The 24,405-nt window shown below is 40.6% G+C and overlaps 1 protein-coding gene across 1 annotated transcript in view; it reads left to right on the top strand.

Annotated features, from left to right (window-relative positions):
- Positions 1-1,916: 1,916 nt before the first annotated feature.
- LOC131953717 (unconventional myosin-Va) overlaps positions 1,917-24,405 on the top strand; it is a 105,998-nt gene continuing 83,509 nt past the window's right edge. The window contains exon 1 of the mRNA XM_059317049.1: positions 1,917-2,094. Within this exon, the coding sequence (XP_059173032.1) occupies positions 2,068-2,094 (27 nt within the window). The 5' untranslated portion in view covers positions 1,917-2,067. The remainder of the gene's footprint in view (positions 2,095-24,405) is intronic.

Raw genomic sequence — 24,405 nt, 5'->3', positions numbered from 1 at the left:
TGGAATTTATATAGAAAATATATACTTTTAACAGTGTCCGCCCCCCACCTCGGAAATTTTAGTCCGCTCCCCCCCCCCCCCCACCACAAAACTTCGCCCCCCCCCCCCCCCCGAGAAAAAAGTCTGAAAGAAATACTGCTCCTCCCCCTTTGTTACACATCGTCACAAAAGGCCAGACCCCCCCCCCCCCCAAAAAAAAATTATGTCAAAACTCAGCCTACAACCACCCCTCAAAATTGCAGTTGAATTTTTCTTAAAACATCGATGTTTTTCTAGAAGTTCGACTGAACTCTGTCAACAAATTAAATCAATTTTTATTACAATGTATCTAAACAGTTTTCTAAGACGCGAATTAAGAGATAAAATTAGTTTTCGAACATTGATTTTTTATAATGCAAAAGCTGTGACGTCACACCATCTTAACCCCCCCCCCCCCCCACTCATCGCACAGTCACAAAAATTACAGACACCCCTCTACGATTGTGACGTCATTTATGGACGACCCCTAACAAGTTGTTACCAAAGTACACATAATCCCTTCCCACTTTTTTCGCATTGTATAAGTAAATTGTGTACACTTGGCGAGGGGAAGGTATGACAAGAAATCCTATTTCAATTGCTGGATAGTTAAACAAAAATAGTGTTACCTTGGTGGTCTTCCAGTAAACAATATTTCAACATGGGCCTTTTTGCGTTGAAACTAGTGATATTATTAAGCATAATTAGTAATAAAACATATAGTGGTAGTTACCTCACAAGTTAAAGACAGTAGCAAATACTATGGACGTTTCGACCCAAAGTCTTCGTCAGCACATAACAACCTCACTGCAGCTACCATTATTATTTGTAACTGTCTTTAACTTGTGAGGTAGCTAACACTATCTATTTTATTACTTATTGTATTAACCTCACTGCAGCTACCATTTGTATTTATCTTTAAACATAATTAATGCATATAAGCTGTAAGCACCGTGATATGGATATAACTTTTTAGCGCAATTTCCATTCTGGAGAATTGCGTTTATTAACTCGTCATTTCTGGGAATGGATGGATGGATGAATGAATGAATGAATGAATGTATGGATGAATGTGTCCGGGCTTTAAGTCGTATCTCCTCCTCAACGAAGCAATATCGATGACTAGTTCCAAAAGCAATTATGTTAAGCAAGTTACGAGAATGAACATAGGCCAAAAAATTCCGGGTTTCTTTCATGGATTTCCCGGAAAAGCCAAAAAACCTCGAAAAAAAGCAGTTTTTGGCCCATATCTCGGCAACCAGACCACTTAGCGACTTGAAACATGTACCAATCGATTCCTGCCATGATTTAGAACAATATTGCCGAAGAAAGTTTTCAAAAATATCCTTTCGTTCGGTCACAAAAAAAAATTTTAATTAATTAAAATTTGGACCGAATTAGTAGGCATTTTTTTCCAACCACACCACACGCGTCATCACGTTCAATAGCTGCGCCATCACGTTCAATGGCTACGTCATCACGTTCAGTGGATAGGCGCGCAATGGTTTTTAGTCATGTAACTCTATTGTAAATAAAACATGTATTTTAACCAATGGTTTTACTAACCCTGCTCTTGATTTACGCTACGACAGAGCTATTTTTAGATAACATAAGGAAATTGCGCTTAAATGTCACTAGACTTTTTAATTAACTTGTTTTATGTACAGACGTAAATTATATACCAAACAGAAAAAAAGGATTAAGAAGTATTTTTTATGGGACAAAAATGCTTGATTTTATTGTATTTTTTGTCTTATCATGTTTTTTTTTTCTTTTAATTAAATTTAAAAGTTGTTGAAGGGAATTAATCGTTTTAATTACTATCCATTCAATATAAATAAACATAATAGCCTCCCCTTACATCGTTTTCTTCTGCAAAACGGAAATGACCCCTGAGTTTCCTTCTCGTCCAAGATGGCGGTGCATTTTCTTATGATGAATTTTTCGACCCCACCCCCAAGAGTTTAACCAGCTGACGTCAATTTTGGGGTGGTTTTTCCACGACTTTCTGTGATAATTTAATTGATTATTTGGAATTATTATTTTAAAATGTCGTCTGCCGAGTTATATACCAAGGTAATCATTTTTTAAAATCCTAAATCCTGCTTGCGGTGTTTCAGTGTTTGTGTAGTGTTGTTGTTTTTTGGTAATCTATCGTTTTGGGTACGTAAAATCGCCCGCGATTTGTAATGTGAAAAACAGGTGACTCCTTAAATTTTAATAATTATTTCACATTTTGAGGAGGATTTATGTTTTAAAAATTCAAAAATGTTTCCTTGATTCATTTATGTACCTGTTTTTAAACAATTGAATTAAAACTTTTCCGTAATAAATGAAGACTAGCGATGTTTCCAACAGATGCAACCATTCTCATTTACTATAGCAGCCATCTTGTCTAAGTTTTATTTTTTATAAGCTTTAGCGCCAGATTCAGGGGGAAGCCACTCTATTTTACAAATGGCTGCTGTTTATATAGCAAATCTTGCTCTCAGACACTGCTGTTTAAAGTTAATTTCTGGCCTATATCGATATATTTAGCCATTGATTTAGGTTTATTATTCATTTATCTATAATATTTGACATAAAAGTATGACAATATCCTTCTATTAAAGCCTTGACAATGAGGTAACGTTTTCGTACATAAATAGCCGCGGGCGATTTTACGTACCCAAAACGATAGATTACCTGTTTTTTTCTCTCTTTTTTTTTTTTTTCATTTCTTGACTTGAATCTTGTGGGATCAGAGAAAAAGAACACTCACTCAGGCAAACAGACTGAGAGAAATCTAAGATTTAACAGTAACACTCCACATTTTACCATGACCTTTATCACTAGAATATGATCCAGAAATTTAGATCGAGAACCCTAGCTACTAGCTAGATCTAGGCTAGATCTAAAAATCTAAATCTCTAGATTAGATCTAGATCTAGATCTAGATCTAGAGTCTAGATTCCTCTCTAGATTAGATCTAGATTTCTAGATCTAGTCTAGTTAGTACGAGGTATACAGGTATAGATTCTAGATCTAGTAGATCTAGGTAACTAGACTAGACTACTAACTAGTACTAGACTAGACTCACTAGAGTACAAGTACAAGACGACACTAGAATAGATCTAGATCTATTACTTCTTGATCTAGATCTAAATCTAGATCTAGATTCTTGTTCTAGTTATTATTAATAAATTACTAATCTAGGCCTTTTTTTCCTCTCAAGTCTTTCTTAAATTAAGTTAAGAGGAAAAATATTGTAGGACGGTAAGGACTTAACTTGAATTAACTTTTCCTCTTTTCACCACAAGACCAAGTGTTGAATGTGTTTGAAATTGAATTGTTGGACTTTTTCTTCATATTTTTTTTCTATTTTTAGATCTAGTCTAAGTATAGTATTACTCTAAATAAATAGGTTTAAATCATAGTATGCTAAGCTAGATAGTAGATTGTAGATCTAGATCCATAAACTCTATTAGAATTAGATTTCTTTCTAGTTTTAAAGCTTTAATTTTTTAATTGCACTAACCCAAATCATTTTATTCAGGTGTCTAACATTAGGCCTATTTATAACTTGGTACAATTTGGATTGAAACACACCTAAATACTTTCCAACTGGACTAGAATATTTTTATAGAAGACCTACTAACAATGAACCTAGCTATTGGCCTATGTGTGAAACATGTGTTAAATAAATTATTATTGAAGAAATGGTTTGTGTATGATCAGTTTTGCATAAAAATGTAGTCAGAATTGAAATGAAGCTATTTGCTTCATTGTTGTACAGTATAGGCTGTCTGATAATTCAAGATGGGTATTTAGCAAACAATTGTTTCATAGTATAGGCACATTTGTTTTATGGATTTAAGACAGATGCTTTCAATATAACATTACTACTTGAGTACTTTGCAATTCAATGTTCTTTACAAGCATTTAATATTTTCTGTGACTATATAAAAATATAATCTTAAATTGTATGCACTCTTGGATCAAAACAAAACATCACCCAGCCTTTTTATTTTCATTCTTCTCTTGCATGTTTCCTTACCCAATACTGTCTACAGGTTCTCATGAATATCAATTTAATGGGATCCAATTTCTGATGTTGATGTTAGCAAGTTTGTTATTTAAATAATGAAGATAACCAACTTGAGGTTTTAAATACTACATTTTACTGTTTGGCTGGTTACACTTGTTATTGTTAACATTATTTCATAGCCAAATTAGATTTCTGACATGAATTATTTTGTATTTTGGAAGTCACTACTGTAGTTCAGTTATAGAAAATGTATACCCTCCTCCTCCCCCCCCCCCCCCCCCTGGAGAAAAAGGTCTGGAAGAAACACTGGGTAGAACAACATATAATAACATGTATACAATTCTATGAAACTTTCTAACATTCTAAAATAACATATAAGAAATACACTCTTTTCCCCTTTACCGTAACAATACAATAATCATATTATTCTTAATGATGTAACCCATAATATTTATATTACATTAAATTATGTTTTATTTTACGGGTTTTGATCAGGAAATATTATTGAGGTTTTCTTGTGGTGTAGCCGCCCGCCAGTCTGATTATTGCAGGCCCACTTTGAAGCGGGCCAATCAATCATTTGCTATAGGACACAGACCTCGGTGTGGCTCCCCGAAATGTAATTAGGGCGATTCGTGTCCCTGTGATTCATTTCATGTCAATGTAACTGCTTAACTGTGGGAAACAGCGGCCTCTATTTATAGCTCTCCATTCAGTGCTGCCGCGGTCTACCAATAATAAACATTGGTCTGCGCATGATCAGAGCAGTATCGTCGCTTGTGGAGTGCCTTTGACGTTAGGCCTGTGTCGTTACGTAACGTTTGATCCGCATCAAAGCCGTTTCTGTCATTTTAAAATGTGTATCTACTAAAGCACACTACTAGAAATCGAGGAGTATTGTTTCCATGGGGGGGGGGGGGGGGAGGGACGGCGGACACTGGATAAAGTATAACTATTGTATTCCTCTATCTCGTCCAAGGAAGGGAGAGGGTGTGATGGTTGGGTGTGTCTTTCCCCCCCCCCACCCTTTAAAAAAAAAGATACGTATTGGTAATGACCAGCAATAGACTTATCAAAATATAGGCGTGTTAGGTAGTGTTTTAATGTCTGTTTTTGTTGGGTGTTAAAGAGTGAGCATATGGTATATTTTTTTTAAAAGGTTAGCATTGACATAAGCAAGGCGTCTTTGTAGTTAGTTAACTACCAGTAATCTAGCAGTAATCTGACACCCCTGTTAAATAAATGTCGTTATTGTGTCATTATCGGACACACACGGGGGGGGGGGACCCACGCCCCGACATTTTTATTCAGACTGGTAAACGATGGTACATGTAGGGTTAGTGTTAGCCTGCTTTAAACGGTTGTGTGAACTAGCAACCACAAGGGGGGGGGGGATGGTAATACAGTACAGTTGTTTTCCTAAATTTTAATTCAGACAGGTAAACAATGGTACAGGTAGGATTAGTGTTAACCTGCTTTATACGGTTGTGTGAACTAGCAACCACACCGGGACATTCACCTCAGTACATCGGTTAGTCTACATGACGCGTGACTCTAAGATAATGTGGACGTTTATCGCCACAGCTAGTTATTTAATCGTGATAATTATGTATATGCACTTTTTCAAATCAGCTAGTGATAATCTGTTACAGATTCCTGTTGAAAATATGTGGTCTCTATAATGTCTTAGTGTATTTGTCTTCGCTATTTCCCCCTTTTGGTCTAGTGCTTGTTGTCTAGATCTTAATTTGGACCAATATTACCTCACCATAAATGGTTCACATTTGAGTCAGTGGGGCAATACTGTTGTTTTCCTATGCTTTTAGTTTAGTGATCAGGGCTAGGGGTAGTAGAACAGCCCTATTAACATACATTATAGATTCGGGTGGCCGGAAAGATGCGCAACGGAAAAGTGCGCATGAGTATGTTTGCTTTCTTAAATCGAGCATTTATAGACATTAACAAAGAATGACTACATGCACATTGTAGCATAATAAAACACATTTCCTCGAAATATGATAAAATTAAAGTGCTTTGATATAATTAGTTGGTATTTGCGCATTTTTCTGTTTGCGCAGTTTTCCGATTGCGCATTTTTCTGGGAGCCATAGCGTGGATGTTTCATCTGTGTTTTTCTGCAAGTACAGCCTACTTTCACAAATACTTAACACACTCACAAGTACTAAACACACTCACATGTACTTTAAACACACAAGTACTAAACACGCACAAGTGCTTAAAGACGAACAAGTGTGGTTTTGACGTAGAACAGGTATTTGTTGACTGTAGTGTAGAGTAACAATTTGTTTCGTTTGTTTTCACACAGCGGCGCAATGTTTTCAAATATTTAAGACATGTTGGTTGGTAGGTGACGGCCACTTAAAACAATAGCATGGCGGGGCGGGACTAGACGGGCTTAGTTTTGGTAAGCATCTTAACACTGTCGTAGGTGATCGGGTTTTTTTTTTGTGTGTGTGCTTGTAGCTTTGACGACCATTTTAAAAGAAAATTGTTATTGTAAACAGCAACATTTGGATAATACTATTCTCAAAGGACGGTACGAGGGTAATCTCGTAAACAGCACCAGAACTACAGTTTTATTGGTGTTCTGCTACGATCAAATATTTTGGCCAACTAGTGTTAGGAAAATGACGCCTAGTAGCTGAAATGTTCAATATAATCTCTCGTCTTTTTTACAAGTTTCTTTACGAAATCGCTCAAAATATTTTTGTTTTTCTTACCTCCAGTTCTAACATTATTGTTTTGTATGGTAACGCTGTGTATGCGTACATGCATTTCGCTGAATGTTAATGAGTACTTAAGATTTCCCATATTTAAAATTGAAACAATATCCAATTATCAATGCTCGCTTTGCATGTGTGTGGAGTCTACTTTTTGTACTATCTCCTCTTTATTAAATGTACCCTCAACCTTGCCTCAAATACAGCGTGAGCTGTTTTTTCCCCTTATCACAAACTTGGATCGTGTTGTATGTGGTGCACACTCGCCTGTGTTGTCTTATTATGGGACAATGCCCCCCCCCCCCCCATCCTTCGCACATCACCGTTCCTGACGTCATGTACTAAGTTATGACATCCGTCTAAACGAGTATCATTCTCGCAACATCCGTGTTGTCATTGAACCTCGGTTGTGGGACTATCAACGTGTTGGGACTTAGTTAGTCGGTGAAGTTGGGACCTGTCTTAGTCAAGTTGGGACCTGTCTTAGTCAAGTTGGGACCTGTCTTAGTCAACTTGGGACCTGTCTTAGTCAAGTTGGGACCTGTTTTAACAAAGCTGTGACATGTCTTAGTCAAATTGGAAAATGTTTTAATAAAACTGATCAGTAGAGTTGGTACCTGTTTCCGTTGATTCGGAACCTGTCCAACGTCTTATAAAAACTCCTTAAAAATTCCAATACGGCGTGGTTAAATCACCATTTAAGTAAAATTATTTTAAAGTTAGCTGTCACGTGACCATATATCAGCCAACATCCTCAGTTGATCATTGAGCGGAAATGTGCACATTTAAACTGTGTAAACTTATATCACGTTTCAGAGTGTGTTCTTTTAGTGACGTCACAAACGGGAATCCTCCAACCTATCTATAGACTAGATCTAGTTCGCTGTGTGTAAGCTGTGTTGATGTAGGGCAGGGGTCTCCAAACTTTTCAGTCCGAGGGCCGCATTAACTATCAAATTTCAGCTCGGGGGCCAGTTTCTTCGAGGCATATCTTTGATTTTTCTGGACAAAGTTCCTCAGCCATCACCAACAAACGTTTTTTTCCGTGGACAAAAAGATCTCCGCGGGCCGGATGAAAGGACCTCGCGGGCCGCATCCGGCCCACGGGCCGTAGTTTGGAGACCCCTGATGTAGGGGATCTTACATGGTTTCCAGCGGGAAACATCTCGCCTTTTACAGTACATCATGACAGGGCCGCCTGAAGGGAACGTTAGGTGATTTTCTTGTGTGGTCAGGGGCGTCACCTAATGCTCGCCTGAAGGGGATATTTGGTGGTTGTACTGTGTGGTTAGGGGCGTCACCTAATGCCCGCCTGAAGGAGATATTTGGTGGTTGTACTGTGTGGCCAGAAGCGTCACATTATAACCGCCTGAAGGGAACATTTTGTGATTTTACTGTGTGGCCGGGCTCCCGAAGTGAATATCTGATGCCTGGTGTGTAGCCAGGAGCGTCACCTCATTAGTGTAGCCCCTACAGCATGTCCCGTACAAGACGTAGTTGGTGTGTCGTCAGGAGCGTCACCTTATTGGTGTAGCCTCAACAGCATGTCCCGTACGTAGCTGGTGTGTAGCCAGGAGCGTCGCCTCATTAGTGTAGCCTCAACAGTATGTCCCGTATAAGACCATTGGACGTGGATGGTGTGTAGTCACGCGTGTCGCTTCATTAGTGGGATTTAAGATGACCGCCTGAAGGGAATATTTGGTAACGGTGTCAGTCAGGGGCGTCACCTGGTTAGTCTAGTAGTATACATGGCGGTTCTTAGATATTGGTCATAGTGTTTGGTCAGGGGCGTCACCTGGTTAGTCTAGTAGTCTCATTAAACATGGCGGTTCTTAGAGAATAGTTATTGGTCATAGTGTTTGGTCAGGGGCGTCACCTGGTTAGTCTAGTAGTCTCATTAAACATGGCGGTTCTTAGAGAATAGTTATTGGTCATAGTGTTTGGTCAGGGGCGTCACCTGGTTAGTCTAGTAGTCTCATTAAACATGGCGGTTCTTAGAGAATAGTTATTGGTCATAGTGTTTGGTCAGGGGCGTCACCTGGTTAGTCTAGTAGTCTCATTAAACATGGTGGTTCTTAGAGAATAGAGTCCTTGCAAACACGTGACCTAAATCACGTGATACCTACGCCCGCCGCCACAGTGGTGTACATCAGACGTAAACACAATCAGCTGTTCGCCAGCGCTGGACGTGTTCACCAGCGCTGGACGTGTTCGCCGTATGTAAAGAATCGCGCCCGCGGAAAAGGAAAAATATGTTAAAAAACTTGAACTCTTAGGAATTGAAGATCCTTATACAGTTATTGACAGTTTCGTGGATAATATAAATATGTGGCCGAAATTTCTAAATAAAAATACTGTTAGTAATACCGTTTGCGTTTAGAGTTTAAGTAGACGAAGCTGATCAAATGCAGTAATATATTAGAGGTTATCTACTGTAGCAAACGTGAGACCACTTAACTCCTACAAAACCCACACTTCAACGGCTAATATAATCCATGGGTAATAACCAATCTGGGTAGCATGTTATACAATTTAAGACCCTTATAATCCAGCAGGGAAGTAATCAGACACATTAATACTGACGTTCAACCGTCATGATGGCTGCCCCCACCTGTATCTAGCCCACAATAAAACCAAAGAGGAGTCTGCCCTGCCCTGAAAATGTCTCACCTCCGTGATACCCAGCCCCACAGAGATAGTATTTCTTATATAATTTTGACCCTCAGGGCCCAGCAGGGAGAACAAAGGGGAAAGTCCCACTGCTCTCCCCTCAACACTTCTCACCTCGGTGTCATGTTATGTCATTTATAGCACACACGGCTTATCAGGGGAAAGCATTAAGGCATTAAGAATCTTAACTCTGGACAGCTACACACTAGTATACTAGCTACACACTAGGTGCCTACTGTAAACTACTAGACTGTAGGCCCTATGTAGACCTGCAATTGTATCAATTGTAGACTGGGTCCATTGTTATTATTCTAAACCATCTCACTTATAATGTTTCTAGCTTGATTTGTTTCTTTTATAAACAGTGGATTAAAAAAAAAATTAGCCTAATCATTAACCTAATAATAATAATGTGGTTATTTGTTGTTGGCTGGTATGATCTAGATTGTACTACTAGGCTACAAAAACTTAGTAGACCAATTACTAGATATGAATTTGAATTTAATTAAACTCAGTCCAGTATCAGATACATATTGCTGTAAAAAGACAACAAAGTAGGTAGGCCTTAGTAATTTATTAAAGCCTTCTACTACAATAATATCAACTACATGCTTGTATAAAGTTTTTACAATTTAATTTAAGTAGCAGATTCTAGATCTAAGTCTAGTCATATAATCTATTTCAATTTCAGAAAATTTCGTTTGCTAAAAAAATGATTAGATAATAGAGCGAGATTTTAGATCTTAGAGACAATTAAATGCTTTATTAGGCCTATTATGACTACTTTTGATTTATTATGGGTGTATTTTGAATCGAATGTAGATCTAAAGTAATTAAATTTAAGTAAAGAAGTAGATTCTAGATTCTATGTCTACCCAGCGGAGCCAGGTATAAGCCTACTATTAGATCTTGTTATTCTTATTAGCCTATAATATTACTTTTGACTTTGTCTTTTACTATTAGTATTTGTGAAGGTCGAGCATATTTGTTTTATTAATAGTTATCTTTTATAATTAAAATGAAGTTTATTATTTTACTGTCCTTACATAAAACAAAGTATCGAGAACTGCATTTGATCAGATTCGGCTACTTTAACTCTAAACGCAAACAGTATTACTAACAGTATTTTTATTTAGAAATTTTGTCCACATATTTATTTATACGAAACTGTCAATAACAGTATAAGGATCTTCAATTCCTAAGAGTTCAAGTTTTTTAACGTATTTTTCCTTTTCCGCGGGTGCGGTTCTTTACATACAGTGAACGCGTCCAGCGCTGGTGAACACGTCCAGCGCTGGCGAACAGCTGATTGTGTTTACGTCTTGTGTACACCACTGTGGCGGCGGGCGTAGGTATCACGAACGGACGTGACGTCATATGAAAGGACTCTATAGTTATTGGTCATAGTGTTTGGTCAGGGGCGTCACCTGGTTAGTCTAGTAGTCTCATTAAACATGGTGGTTCTTAGAGAATAGTTATTGGTCATAGTGTTTGGTCAGGGGCGTCACCTGGTTAGTCTAGTAGTCTCATTAAACATGGCGGTTCTTAGAGGATAGTTATTGGTCATAGTGTTTGGTCAGGGGCGTCACCTGGTTAGTCTAGTAGTCTCATTAAACATGGCGGTTCTTAGAGAATAGTTATTGGTCATAGTGTTTGGTCAGGGGCGTCACCTGGTTAGTCTAGTAGTCTCATTAAACATGGCGGTTCTTAGAGGATAGTTATTGGTCATAGTGTTTGGTCAGGGGCGTCACCTGGTTAGTCTAGTAGTCTCATTAAACATGGCGGTTCTTAGAGAATAGTTATTGGTCATAGTGTTTGGTCAGGGGCGTCACCTGGTTAGTCTAGTAGTCTCATTAAACATGGCGGTTCTTAGAGAATAGTTATTGGTCATAGTGTTTGGTCAAGGGCGTCACCTGGTTAGTCTAGTAGTCTCATTGAACATGGTGGTTCTTAGAGAATAGTTATTGGTCATAGTGTTTGGTCAGGGGCGTCACCTGGTTAGTCTAGTAGTCTCATTAAACATGGCGGTTCTTAAAGAATATTTAGTGATCATAGTGTTTGGTCAGGGGCGTCACCTGGTTAGTCTAGTAGTCTCATTAAATAGTCGGTTTTTAGAGAATGGTTATTGGTCATAGTGTTTGGTCAGGGGCGTCACCTCATAAGTGGAGTCACCCCATAAGCGGATGTCGTAATGGGTGGTGTGTTTTGTGCAACACGTCTTGCTGTAACAGCTTACACGTCTCCAGTCGACCGTGTCAAGTGCCATTCATCCACGTCACACTTCAGGGCTACTTATAGATAATAGTTTTATTGTTAATTTGATTTCTATTTGAGTGTTATTATATAGCCTTGGTATAAAAAAGTCTGTGTGAAGGGGGGGGGTGTATTTATCAAACCAGTGGTTACAGGACTTTAATGAGCCCTTAAATATAACACAACATTCATTTTATAGCTGTACACACATTTTGTCGCTGTACCTGTACATGCACTATATCGCTGTTGTAAATCATAAGGCCGAGGTGACTGTACTGTCGTGTTCACCTAGACACACCCACCCATTTAAAACACACCTGCACACACACACACACACACACTGAAGCATGGGACGACCTGGGCTCTAGATGTTCACACCCCTCCCCACCCTCCTCGCTCCGGACAGCCCCTGATGTAATCGATGACCCGTATCCTGACCCGGTTCTTCCCCTGACCTTAACATTCCGACGTTCACAGACGTGCTGGTATTTGCCTTGATTAGACGGCCAATGTGGCAACAAACACGCCGTCCATCGTACTACTACAGCCTGGTCAGGTGGGCCAACAGCTGAGGGACCGTCCATAAATGACGTCATACTTTTAATCAGGGTTCCACCCCCCCCCCCGCCCTACTACATCGTCATAAAATATCGGACCTGTTATATTGACTTTTCCCAACGCAATATTTGATTTTTTTAAAGAGAAATTTATTTCTATAGTATCTGAGTTTGGTCAACATGAATCGCTCTTCACACATGGTCTAAAAGTGCGACGCCATGTTTGGACGTTAATTTTTAATTCGTCTAACTTACGTTGGTTACCCTAAGTCCTTCGAAATCGTCTCTCGAGTAAATTTGGCGTATCCCCCCCCCCCCCCCCACTTTACCCCCACTGAACCAGCAGCCATCCCACCCCATAAACCCCACCCAGTTCGCCAAAGAGATCTATAATAACCACCCACACCCCACCCCGCCACTAAGACAATATCGTATCATCACAGATGTCCCACCGCCATCGAGCAAACAGCTCTATGGTTGACCAGTGGCCAGTTGGTTGTCGCTCCCAGCCGCCCCCTCCCATTTTTCTTTCCCCGCGCCAGTAGCCATCGTCCTAGTGGTCATATATGACCCCCATCCATCGCCCACAGTGACCACTGCTACCACTGCTCCCCCCCCCCCCTCCACACACGCCCCCACACACACCCCGTGGGCCAACATACCTGCCCGAGTGCTACAATTCTCTCGTGTTGATTTATCCAATACAGGAGCTCGGTCGAGCCGGGAAGTCACGTTTCTATGTGGAGCATCTCAGGGGATGTTTGGTTACCGCGAGAGTCGTCTCCCCTGTACAGACGCTACTCCCTGCCGTCCCTGAACACACACATAGCCGTACAGTACACTATGACGACTATCAGAGACCATATCGTGTAGCTCCTTTACTTGACTGTTTTAGTCTTTACACACATATCTCACACTTTGAAATAAAACTGTTTTTGACCGTGTTACCTCCTCCCCCCCTCCAGCACACATACACACATACTACCATACACTATGACAACTTACATTGTTATGTCTCATTGTTTTGTTTTATCCTTTACTAATATTTCATACTTTAAATTAAAACTGTTTAACTTGCTGACTGTATTAACTCTCCCTCCCCCACCCACACACATACACTCGCACACACTTTTAAAGTGGGAACTAAGCCAGACCTTCTTTAGTCCAGTTAAAAAAATAGAAAAAAAAATACCATGTTTTTCGAGCCATACTAAAACTATATTACTAAAACTAAACCTCTTGAATCGTAGAAGTTCAATTCAAAGAAGTACCTAATCAACACTTTAACCATTTACTGTGTAGGGCCTACTTTACACGATGTAAAAGTAAAGATTGTCTACGAATCCGGTTGCTGACCACTAACTTAAACTCTAACTTAGCAGTTTAGAGTCATTCTCAGACAATTCAAGTGTATCGTATTAAAATAAAATGTCATAACGTTGCCTGCTATTAAAATGATCAGGAATCACCTCCCTTTGTTTGCTCCAATGGGTTTTCCTATAACAGAGTGGGGGTTGATACTGTTATCTGTGTCGCTGATTTCTGATATATCAAATTACTTTACTCGTTCGTTTGACCCGGACCTAACCCAAAACTAAACCTTTACATTCTGACATCATTTGATACGTATTGCCCTCACATGCAAATCACTTAGGTACCATTGTAAGATAATTGTAAGTGCTTTATATTTAAGTTAGGTTTGCCTGTCGTCCCTCCTGGGACATAGGCCGCTGACAAAAGCTTTCGATGCGTCTCTGTCCTGGGCTAGTCTCTCCAACTGTCCCCAGGTGTATCCAATCTTCTTCCAGGTCACGTCTCCAGGTCTTTCTTGGTCTGCCTCTCCTCCTCCTGCCTTGTGGATTCCAGGTGAGGACCTGTCTTGTTATGCTGGATACAGGCTTCCTGGCCAATCCATTTCCATTTTCTCTGGAGGATCTCTACTTTAACAGGCTGTTGATGTGTCCGTTGGCCTTATTTTAAATCACACTTAATTTTTCAAAAGGGCCGATCTCTACCCTTGTATTCAATGATAGCAGGTTTAAGCTATTTTGTTCTGTCACAATGCGCGTACTTATGTTGGGCCTTACAGATCTCAGCCAACACAAACGGGGTGCTTGGCTTGGCTCAGTAATCTCGGATATTGATCTCATGTGTGTATTGATCACTTACTGTCAGGGGATTGATTGCCTTGAGTGTTTGAGGGGCGCTCTAGTGTTTAAGGGGTGCTCGGGTGTTTGTGGGAGCTCGAGGGAGGGGGTTGTGGGGCGTTCCCTTGTGAGTTTGGTTTGTGGGTTGGCTTTAAAAATTGATGGGTGTTTTGGAATTTTGCTGGACATTACTTTTTAAGTTACGTCTTTTTTTTGACAGTATGGTAGACCTACTTTCTAAGTTTAGTGGACAGCACAGGTTTAGTGCTGAAACAGCATGTAGACAGCACAAAACAGCACATGCTTGATGGACAGCACATGCATAGCACGTCGACTGACATAACTGACACAATGCTGACCACGTCGACTGACATAACTGACACAATGCTGACCACGTCGATGACATAACTGACACAATGCTGACCACGTCGATGACATAACTGACACAATGCTGACCACGTCGATGACATAACTGACACAATGCTGACCACGTCGATGATATAACCGACACAATGCTGACCACGTCGACTGACATAACTGACACAATGCTGACCACGTCGACTGACATAACTGACACAATGCTGACCACGTCGACTGACATAACTGACACAATGCTGACCACGTCGACTGACATTACTGACACAATGCTGACCACGTCGATGACATAACTGACACAATGCTGACCACGTCGATGACATAACTGACACAATGCTGACCACGTCGATGACATAACTGACACAATGCTGACCACGTCGATGACATAACTGACACAATGCTGACCACGTCGATGACATAACTGACACAATGCTGACCACGTCGACTGATATTACTGACACAATGCTGACCACGTCGATGACATGACTTAATGCTGACCACGTCGATGACTTTACACAATGCTGACCACGTCGATGACATTACACAATGCTTACTACGTCGATGACATGACACAATGAAGACCCATCAGACAAACACTACTATCGCTGCTGGACTTAGTTAAGATGCCCACTCGCCAGCCAGCAGCCAAATAGAATTAAAGGGAGATAATGCTACGCTAAAACACGGTGTTTGTGTACTGAACCTGATGAGTCCCCCCCCTCCCCCGCTGTCAGACCTACCCTATATTCCCCATGCTATCAGTAAATTCGATTAGGACATTGCAGATCGATGCCCCCCTCATTCCCAGCCCATTGTTAAGCTACTGGTCTAGTCATTAAGGTCCTGATGCTCCCCTCATTCCCAGCCCATTGTTAAGCCACTGGTCTAGTCATTAAGGCCCTGATGCTCCTCCCATTCCCAGCCCATTGTTAAGCCACTGGTCTAGTCATTAAGGCCCTGATGCTCCTCCCATTCCCAGCCCATTGTTAAGCCACTGGTCTAGTCATTAAGGCCCTGATGCTCCTCCCATTCCCAGCCCATTGTTAAGCCACTGGTCTAGTCATTAAGGCCCTGATGTTCCCCTCATTCCTAGCCCATTGTTAAGCCACGGGTCAAGTCATTAAGGTCCTGATGTTCCCCTCATTCCTAGCCCATTGTTAAGCCACTGGTCTAGTCATTAAGGTCCTGATGCTCCCCTCATTCCCAGCCCATTGTTAAGCCACTGGTCTAGTCATTAAGGTCCTGATGATCCCCTCATAGATGCCCCCCTCATTCCCAGCCCATTGTTAAGCCACTGGTCTAGTCATTAAGGTCCTGATGCTCCCCTCATTCCCAGCCCATTGTTAAGCCACTGGTCTAGTCATTAAGGTCCTGATGCTCCCCCCCCCCCCATTCCCAGCCCATTGTTAAGCCACTGGTCTAGTCATTAAGGTCCTGATGCTCCCCTCATTCCCAGCCCATTGTTAAGCCACTGGTCTAGTCATTAAGGTCCTGCTTTTCTTTGTATTGTTTAGCCAATTATTGTACTTAACGTTCTGTGATTTACTGTGTAAACAGTAAACGGACACGTATATAACGTATTATAGGTTAGTTATAAGCCATTGTGGACAGATATCCTTTGTATATCTTACATCAGTCAATAAGAAGTAATTAGGCTAACATTCTAAGCGGGATCATCGGCCCAGGTGTTTTCTCACCTGTGTTGGCCCACACGTCTGGCTGCTAGTGCTGTCTTAATGCTCCTCGTCTTTTATTGATACGTGCACCTGGTGGCTGTAAAACTGCTGCACAATGCATCGTCTGACCGACTTAACTGATTGGCGGCATATCTGTCGACTGATCGGGTGCATATCTACACATACATAAATATGTGTATATATATATATATATATATATATATATATATATATATATATATATATATATATATATATATATATATATATATATATATATATATAGGCATATATATATATAGGCATATATATATATATATATATATATATATATATATATATATATATATATATATATATATATATATATATATATATATAGGCATATATATATATAGGCATATATATATATATATATATATATATATATATATATATATATATATATATATATATATATATAGGCATATATATATAGGCATATATATATATATATATATATATATATATATATATATATATATATATATATATATATATATATAGGCATATATATATATAGGCCTATATATATATATATATATATATATATATATATATATATATATATATATATATATATATATATATATATATATATATATATATATATATATAAACTGATACGGTACTTTTCAATAATCTGGTAGAGTATATAAATGTATACGTAAACGAAGTACACATACATACACTTGGTTGCGTGTCTAATGACAAGCTAGTATACACCAATCGTTAAATGCATTACATGAGTTGTAAGCCTGATGACATCGATTCTTATAAAAACATAGGTAAATTAAAACATCGTATCGTGACTTTTTTTCCCCTGACGACATTTGTGTTAAATGAAGGTGGTGTTATCGCGAAAATGTGGTTATGAGACTTGTCAGTCACAACAGGAGTTCAGCTCACAGCTAAGATGTTGCGGTAACAGTCGAAGTTTACCAGGGTAAAGGTGGTGATGTTGATCGCATTCATCGTGACGATGTATACAAAAGTAGGCGGCAAACTATTAAATGTAAGTAACATGAAAGCGCGTATATTTGTCTGGCCGTAGTCCTACGTAATAAAACACACTTGTTTCTATCTAAACCAGCACTACATTGGGTTGATTGTGAGGGGAATGTCTGCTAATACTGCTATCATGTGGGACCAGGTTGGCCATGTAGTTTTCGGCCACTGTGTACTTTATGTTTTGGCTGGAGGGTACTAACCCCCGCCCCCCCCCCCCCCTCCTCCTCTAACCAAAACAATGAAGCCTAACCACGTGATCAATACCGACTCCGTCGCGTTGTATCTGGTTGCTGCATCCTTATGTGGATTGTCATCACCCCCACCCCCACCCCTCCATCCCTGGCCAGTATCCCATGTTGAAGAAACGTCTGGAGGCGGTGTCTGGAATCCTTATAAATTAGGGGCTCCGTGACACGGCACAGACTGAGACGGTGTATCAAAACACTAACATGGTATTTAGGATGTGGGTTGATAAACGGATGACTTGTGAGTGTTGTCTAACCTCCGTCTTAGTTCATGCTAGGTAGGCAGGGGCCTGTCTAGATCATGGGTCTCCAAACTACGGCCCGCGGGCCGGATGCTGTTCCACCTCTCAACTGTTTGTGTTCATTAGAGGTGTGGTTGAAGACACTATCATAACACAAGAGCTGGCTTTCCTACATAACATGTATGGCACTGTTAACGGAGAGTATATATTTAATGAGTTAAAAAAAACACCGCTGATTATAACTTGGACTGGACTATCCTCATTTACCTGACTGTTGATGGAGAAAAGTACATGAGTGGCATAAAGAAAAGCTTGGTCGGACAAGCGAATGAGAAAATAAATTCTACAACCAATGTTCTTGCACTGTATTGTTCAACAGCAAGCTTTTTGTGCTAAATATATGTACATTAGCAGTGTACTGAATCCTGTGGTGAAGATGGTGAATTTAATATGGTCAGAGACACGTCGAAAGAAATAAACACAGAATCGCGAGATTTACCATAGTACACGTTATTTCCATGCGAGATCATCAAAGACCTCCAGCTGCAGTTCAGTAGCGGTTTTATGACTAGGATTCAAAGACAGAAGTGAGTCTGTTTCAAAACCTATTCGAAGCAGATGTGGCCAGTTGCACAGATGAACTGCAGCTTGAAGTCATTGCATTGCAAGCTAATGACCTCCTTAGAGACACGTTCAAAGAAGGGCGGGTGGGTTTTTATATGTTTTTGCCCATTGAAGACTTTCATATTATTAACACTTTTGCATCAAAGTACCTTTCAAATTTTGGAACAACATACCTGTGTGAACAAACATTTTGAAGAATAAAATACGTGAAGAACAGTTTGAGAGAAAACTTGGACCTCAAGTGTGCTGTCGGCCCCCACAATGTTTCAGAATTTTTTCTCGTGGGGGGGGGGGGGGGGATGGGCATTTGAAATTTGTTTATATATCTTTATAAATTTATATTTCGTTAGGCCGGGGGGGGGGGGGTAGACGTCTTTGGAGGGGAGGGGAGGGCTCCGCCACACTATACAACTGATAGGGGCTTGTCTAGACTATACAACTGGTAGGGGCTTGTCTAGACTATACAACTGGTAGGGGCTTGTCTAGACTATACAACTGGTAGGGGCTTGTCTAGACTATACAACTGGTATGAGCGTGTCTAGACTGTACAACTGGTAGGGGCTTGTCTAAACTATAACTGGTAGAGGCATGTCTAGACTATACAACTGGTAGGGGCTTGTGTATACTATACAACTGGTAGTGGCTTGTGTATACTATACAACTGGTAGGGGCTTGTCTAGACTATACAACTGGTAGGGGCTTGCATAGACTACAAATTGTAGGGGCGTGTCTAGACTACAACTGGTAGGGGCTTGTCTAGACTATACAACTGGTAGGGGCTTGTCTAGACTATACAACTGGTAGGGGCTTGCATAGACTACAAATTGTAGGGGCGTGTGTAGACTATAACTGGTAGGGGCTTGTCTAGACTATACAACTGGTAGGGGCTTGTCTAGACTATACAACTGGTAGGGGCTTGTCTAGACTACATCTGGTTGGGGCTTGTCTAGACCATACACCTGGTAGGGGCTTGTCTAGACTATACAACTTGTAGGGGCTTGTCTGGACTATACAACTGGTAGGGGCTTGTCTAGACTATACAACTTGTAGGGGCTTGTCTGGACTATACAACTGGTAGGGGCTTGTCTAGACTATACAACTTGTAGGGGCTTGTCTGGACTATACAACTGGTAGGGGCTTGTCTAGACTATACAACTTGTAGGGGCTTGTCTGGACTATACAACTGGTAGGGGCTTGTCTAGACTACAACTGGTAGGGGCTTGTCTAGACTATACAACTGGTAGGGGCTTGTCTAGACTATACAACTTGTAGGGGCTTGTCTGGACTATACAACTGGTAGGGGCTTGTCTAGACTACAACTGGTAGGGGCTTGTCTAGACTATACAACTTGTAGGGGCTTGTCTGGACTATACAACTGGTAGGGGCTTGTCTAGACTATACAACTGGTAGGGGCTTGTCTAGACTATACAACTTGTAGGGGCTTGTCTGGACTATACAACTGGTAGGGGCTTGTCTGGACTATACAACTTGTAGGGGCTTGTCTGGACTATACAACTGGTAGGGGCTTGTCTAGACTACAACTGGTAGGGGCTTGTCTAGACTACAACTGGTAGGGGCTTGTCTATACTATACAACTGGTATGGGCGTGTCTAGACTGTACAACTGGTAGGAGCTTGTCTAAACTATAACTGGCAGGGGCTTGTCTAGACTACAACTAGTAAGGACTTGTGTAGACCATACACCTGGTAGTGGATTGTACTCTTACCACACTACTCAACAAATGTACGACACTACATTTTAATTTTCTAGACGTAGGTCTAAATACACCAAGGTATATCAGAAGCTTTACAGTTTAAAGCCTTGACCAGCAGTGTTTCTTTTAGACTTTTTTCACCGAGGTAAGGGGGGGGGCACTTGAAATTTGGAAGTTTGTTACACTAACTATTAAGCTCTAAGCTCTATCATTGGTATATTTGTGTAGCTGTTTAATTAACATAATGAAGATGTAGTAAACTTTATATTAATTCACTGCACGAAAATCTAACCTGAAAGATATTTTACTGTCAATATAGCAATATTAATGAATATACACGTCTACTAATGGTTCTTTTAATGGGCCATTACTAAAGTAATGGTTTAACATTTTCAGCTCTCCAAACTCCACCCATCCGCCGCCGCTGTCCACATACCTTCACTGAAAGATATTTTACAATATATTTTACAATAAATATAACAATATTAACGTATTACATAATATTCAAACGTATAATTTAATGGGCCACTACTGTCGTCTAACATATCGGTTCTCCACCCCCACCCACCACCAATCTGACCTGGTTCCCTGAATAAAGCGCCCATTCCCACACAACCGGATACAACCAAACTGGCATGTTAGCCCTAAGTTGCCAGAAAAGCTGTGGTTGCCACAAACTCTCCTGCAGAAACCCACGAAATGTGTCGCAACATTTCCCACAACTTTATGGCGTGCCGCGATTTGCAGACTGCAGGCTTTTCTCTCTATTATTATCGCAATGGTAAACAGAGTTATGTCCCTGTGTGGTGCAGATTACCTGCCCTTTTAAACTGTTTTTTCAAGTTGTTTGACAGGTTAGGGTCCTTTCCTGGTGATTCACGATCCGTTTTCGTTGATTTGTGGCTAGTGATAGAAATACTTCGTGTAAGGTGTTCTTTTAGACGTGACGTCTATAGAGACACATGAAGCAGAGGCGTAGCGAGGGGGGGGGGGGCGTGGGTACATATGTCCCCGGGCGCCGACCCTAGGGGGCGCCAAAATGGGTTTTAAAAAAATAAATTAAAAGCTTATTTCAGCTGCAGTTTTGCATTATAAATATAAAAACTATATTGGTGAGGGGGGGGGGGGGGGGCGCCAAATTGAAAGTTTGTCTCCAGAGGGGGGGGGGGGGGAATCGAAAGTTTGTCCCGGGGCGCCGGGAAGGGTCGCTACGCCTCTGACATGAAGTAGATGTTGATTGGGCACTGTAGGGTCAGTAGTATACACAGATGCCTAGTTTTCTCCAACATGAGCCAGGTACCTAATAGAGCTGGAGTTATCCTATGGAATCAAGCACATACAAGCAACAAAGTGATATTTTAAAACATTACTCGAACAATGTTGGATTATATATATATATATATATATATATATATATATATATATATATATATATATATATATATATATACATATAGTGTTTTCCAATTAGTAACACTATAGTACATAACTATATGGAGAGAGGATCAAACCCCAGTCAGCGGGTCATCCAATCAAAACACTCAAGGTTTCTCTTACAGTAGGCGAAACCGCGTTTCCCCCACTAACCCGTACTGACCTTTGACCCACCCCCTGAACACGGGGGCCATCGTGTTACTAATCATGCGCTCCACCGCCCCCAACCACCCCGCCATGTCGCTGTCATCCACAGTTCAGATATCGATCTCATGCCAATACTATTAGCCAGACTTAGACCCCCCCCCCCTCATCCTTACACACTCACCATGTATTAGTGATGATTTGTACCAATCAGAAGCTCCACATTTTAAAAGTCTCCACCAGCAGAGTTTCTTTTAGACTAAATTTCCATGTGGGGGAGGGAGGATCGGAGGCGGACACTTGTAAAACTATATATTTTCTGTATTTTTGTATAAATTATATTTCTTTTGGAGGAGGGGGGGGGGGGGGGGGTTAGACGTACACTGCCATCCCCCGAAAAAGATACCTGAAAGAAACTCGGTCGACCAGATACTAAGATATCAGTGGTGATGACAAGTCTGATTACATAAATGGGATTTGCATATTTAAAATCTCAGTCTTAGAGAGATAAGTCGTACCCTCTAAATGTAGAGCTAAAATGCTGAATACGAGTTTTACAATATCCTGATCATTTCCAGAGAAATGTACCCCCCCCCCCCCATCCTATCAGCTCTGTCAAATAAAGCTATTTTGTAGTGTAGACAGAACCAGTTCTGTACACATTAGCCGACAACATAGACCAGATTCATGCTTTATTTAGCCATAATGGTCTCATATTTCAAGGTACTTGTTGATTAGCCCGTACCCTCAGATTCGTTTAGCTAGTATTGAAATCGATACTTCCACCCCAAATCTTGATACTTCGTCCCCTAACCTAACTATAATCAGTGTTTCTTCCACGTTATTTAGGGAGGGGGCGTCTTCGCCCCCCCCCCCGTAAAAGTCTACAGCCCCCCTACCCATAAGAAATTGAATATATATAGAAAATATATACTTTTAACAGGGTCCGCCACCCCCATCCCAGAAATTTTAGTCGCCCCTCCCCCGGAAAAAGGATGGAAGAAACACTGACTACAATGTGTCTATTCTTAGCATCGAGTTTAAAGGTCGGAGACGCTTTATCGCCACCAATGCCGTATGTACCAAAGATCGTTTATTATTACGCCATGTGGACTCGTTAGCTAACCTTAACCCCAACCCATGACCTTAACCCTATTTCCTGGCGTCAAACTTAGCCATGCCCCTAACATAGCCAGGATCGTAAGCCCAACCGGACTAATCTTAAACAAAAGCAACACAATAATGAGATCATATTGCTATGGCGGGAGTTCTACTAAAAATATCCCCCATTAGCTAAGTCACATGGTGTTTTGGATTTAATTCGCACTGCTGTTAGAAAACTTTTTTTCATGACATCAAAATTTGATTTAAATCTTTTGTCACCGGGATCATCTTAGGGGAGGTAATAATTTGTAAACAATTAAATCGTGCGGAAAACAAACAGAAAGCCTTTCTGATTGGTCGGCCTTCGTGGCTTGTTTACAATCTGTCTGGTCTAGTCTTCACACGGCCGCGTTGTTTCCTAATGCAGCAAATCAAAACACGGTGGGCAGGGGAGGTAAAAACGTTATCTTGAATATCGCAGCGCTTCTCTCCCTTGCTAAGCAGGGAAATCGTTCCGATATTAACCGAAATTTTTAAGTTGGGGATGTTTTGTAAAAGTTATTCAGCACACGACATATTGATGGGCAGGGGCGGAGCTTTGAAAATATTTGTTTGGCGAGTTTTTTTCCCAATGGTTAAAAACATGATATATTAAACGTAATTTTTATAGCAGATTTCATACACGTATTAGTTATAGGGCTTCTATTTAAAAAAAAAAAAAATTGTGTTTATTGAAATGTTCTAAAGCTATACAACATTTTCAAGAGACGCCATGTTAATTGTGTGGATCTTCCACTGACACCCCCCCCCCCCCCGCCCTTCCCCCCCGCCAAAAATTTCATTATAAGGGTTTCTACCCCCACCTTTTAAATACCTAAATAATTCTAAAAATAAGCTAACACGTCTATTACGTGACGATTTTAACACCCCCCCCCCCCGCTTTTAAAACTTGTTCTTGTAACACAGGTCTGAACTACCACCACAATCTGTGTTATATGATATCATTCATGGATGACCTTCTAGATGACGTAATGTGACGTCAGACAGCTGAAACAAACATTCGTGACACTGCATGTGATAACGTAGGAAACATCTAGCCTTTCTTTTATTCTCGTTCAGCAATGGTCAGACTGATTGTAAGGATGGTAGGGAGGGTTGTGTGGGGTGGAGGTGGACACAGAGAGAGATCGATACAATAGGATATCGACTCTCCAATTCTCTCATCCACTGCACCAAGTGGGCTGTTGTTTTGTGTACATCTATCAAGAGTTGAAGCTACTACTCTTGTTATCGGCAAGTGTCTTTGATTCATGATATAATAAAACTTAACAGTCCCTTGACCTTGACCCTGGTCCGACAGTTGCCCCATTAGCAATCAACTTTC

The sequence above is a fragment of the Physella acuta genome, unplaced genomic scaffold, assembly GCF_028476545.2.
Source record: "Physella acuta isolate Inbredline_101_S28 unplaced genomic scaffold, ASM2847654v3 ptg000943l, whole genome shotgun sequence".
NCBI lineage: Eukaryota > Metazoa > Mollusca > Gastropoda > Physidae > Physella > Physella acuta.
Note: the sequence above shows the minus strand (reverse complement) of the source record. Positions and strands in the feature narration are given on the sequence as shown.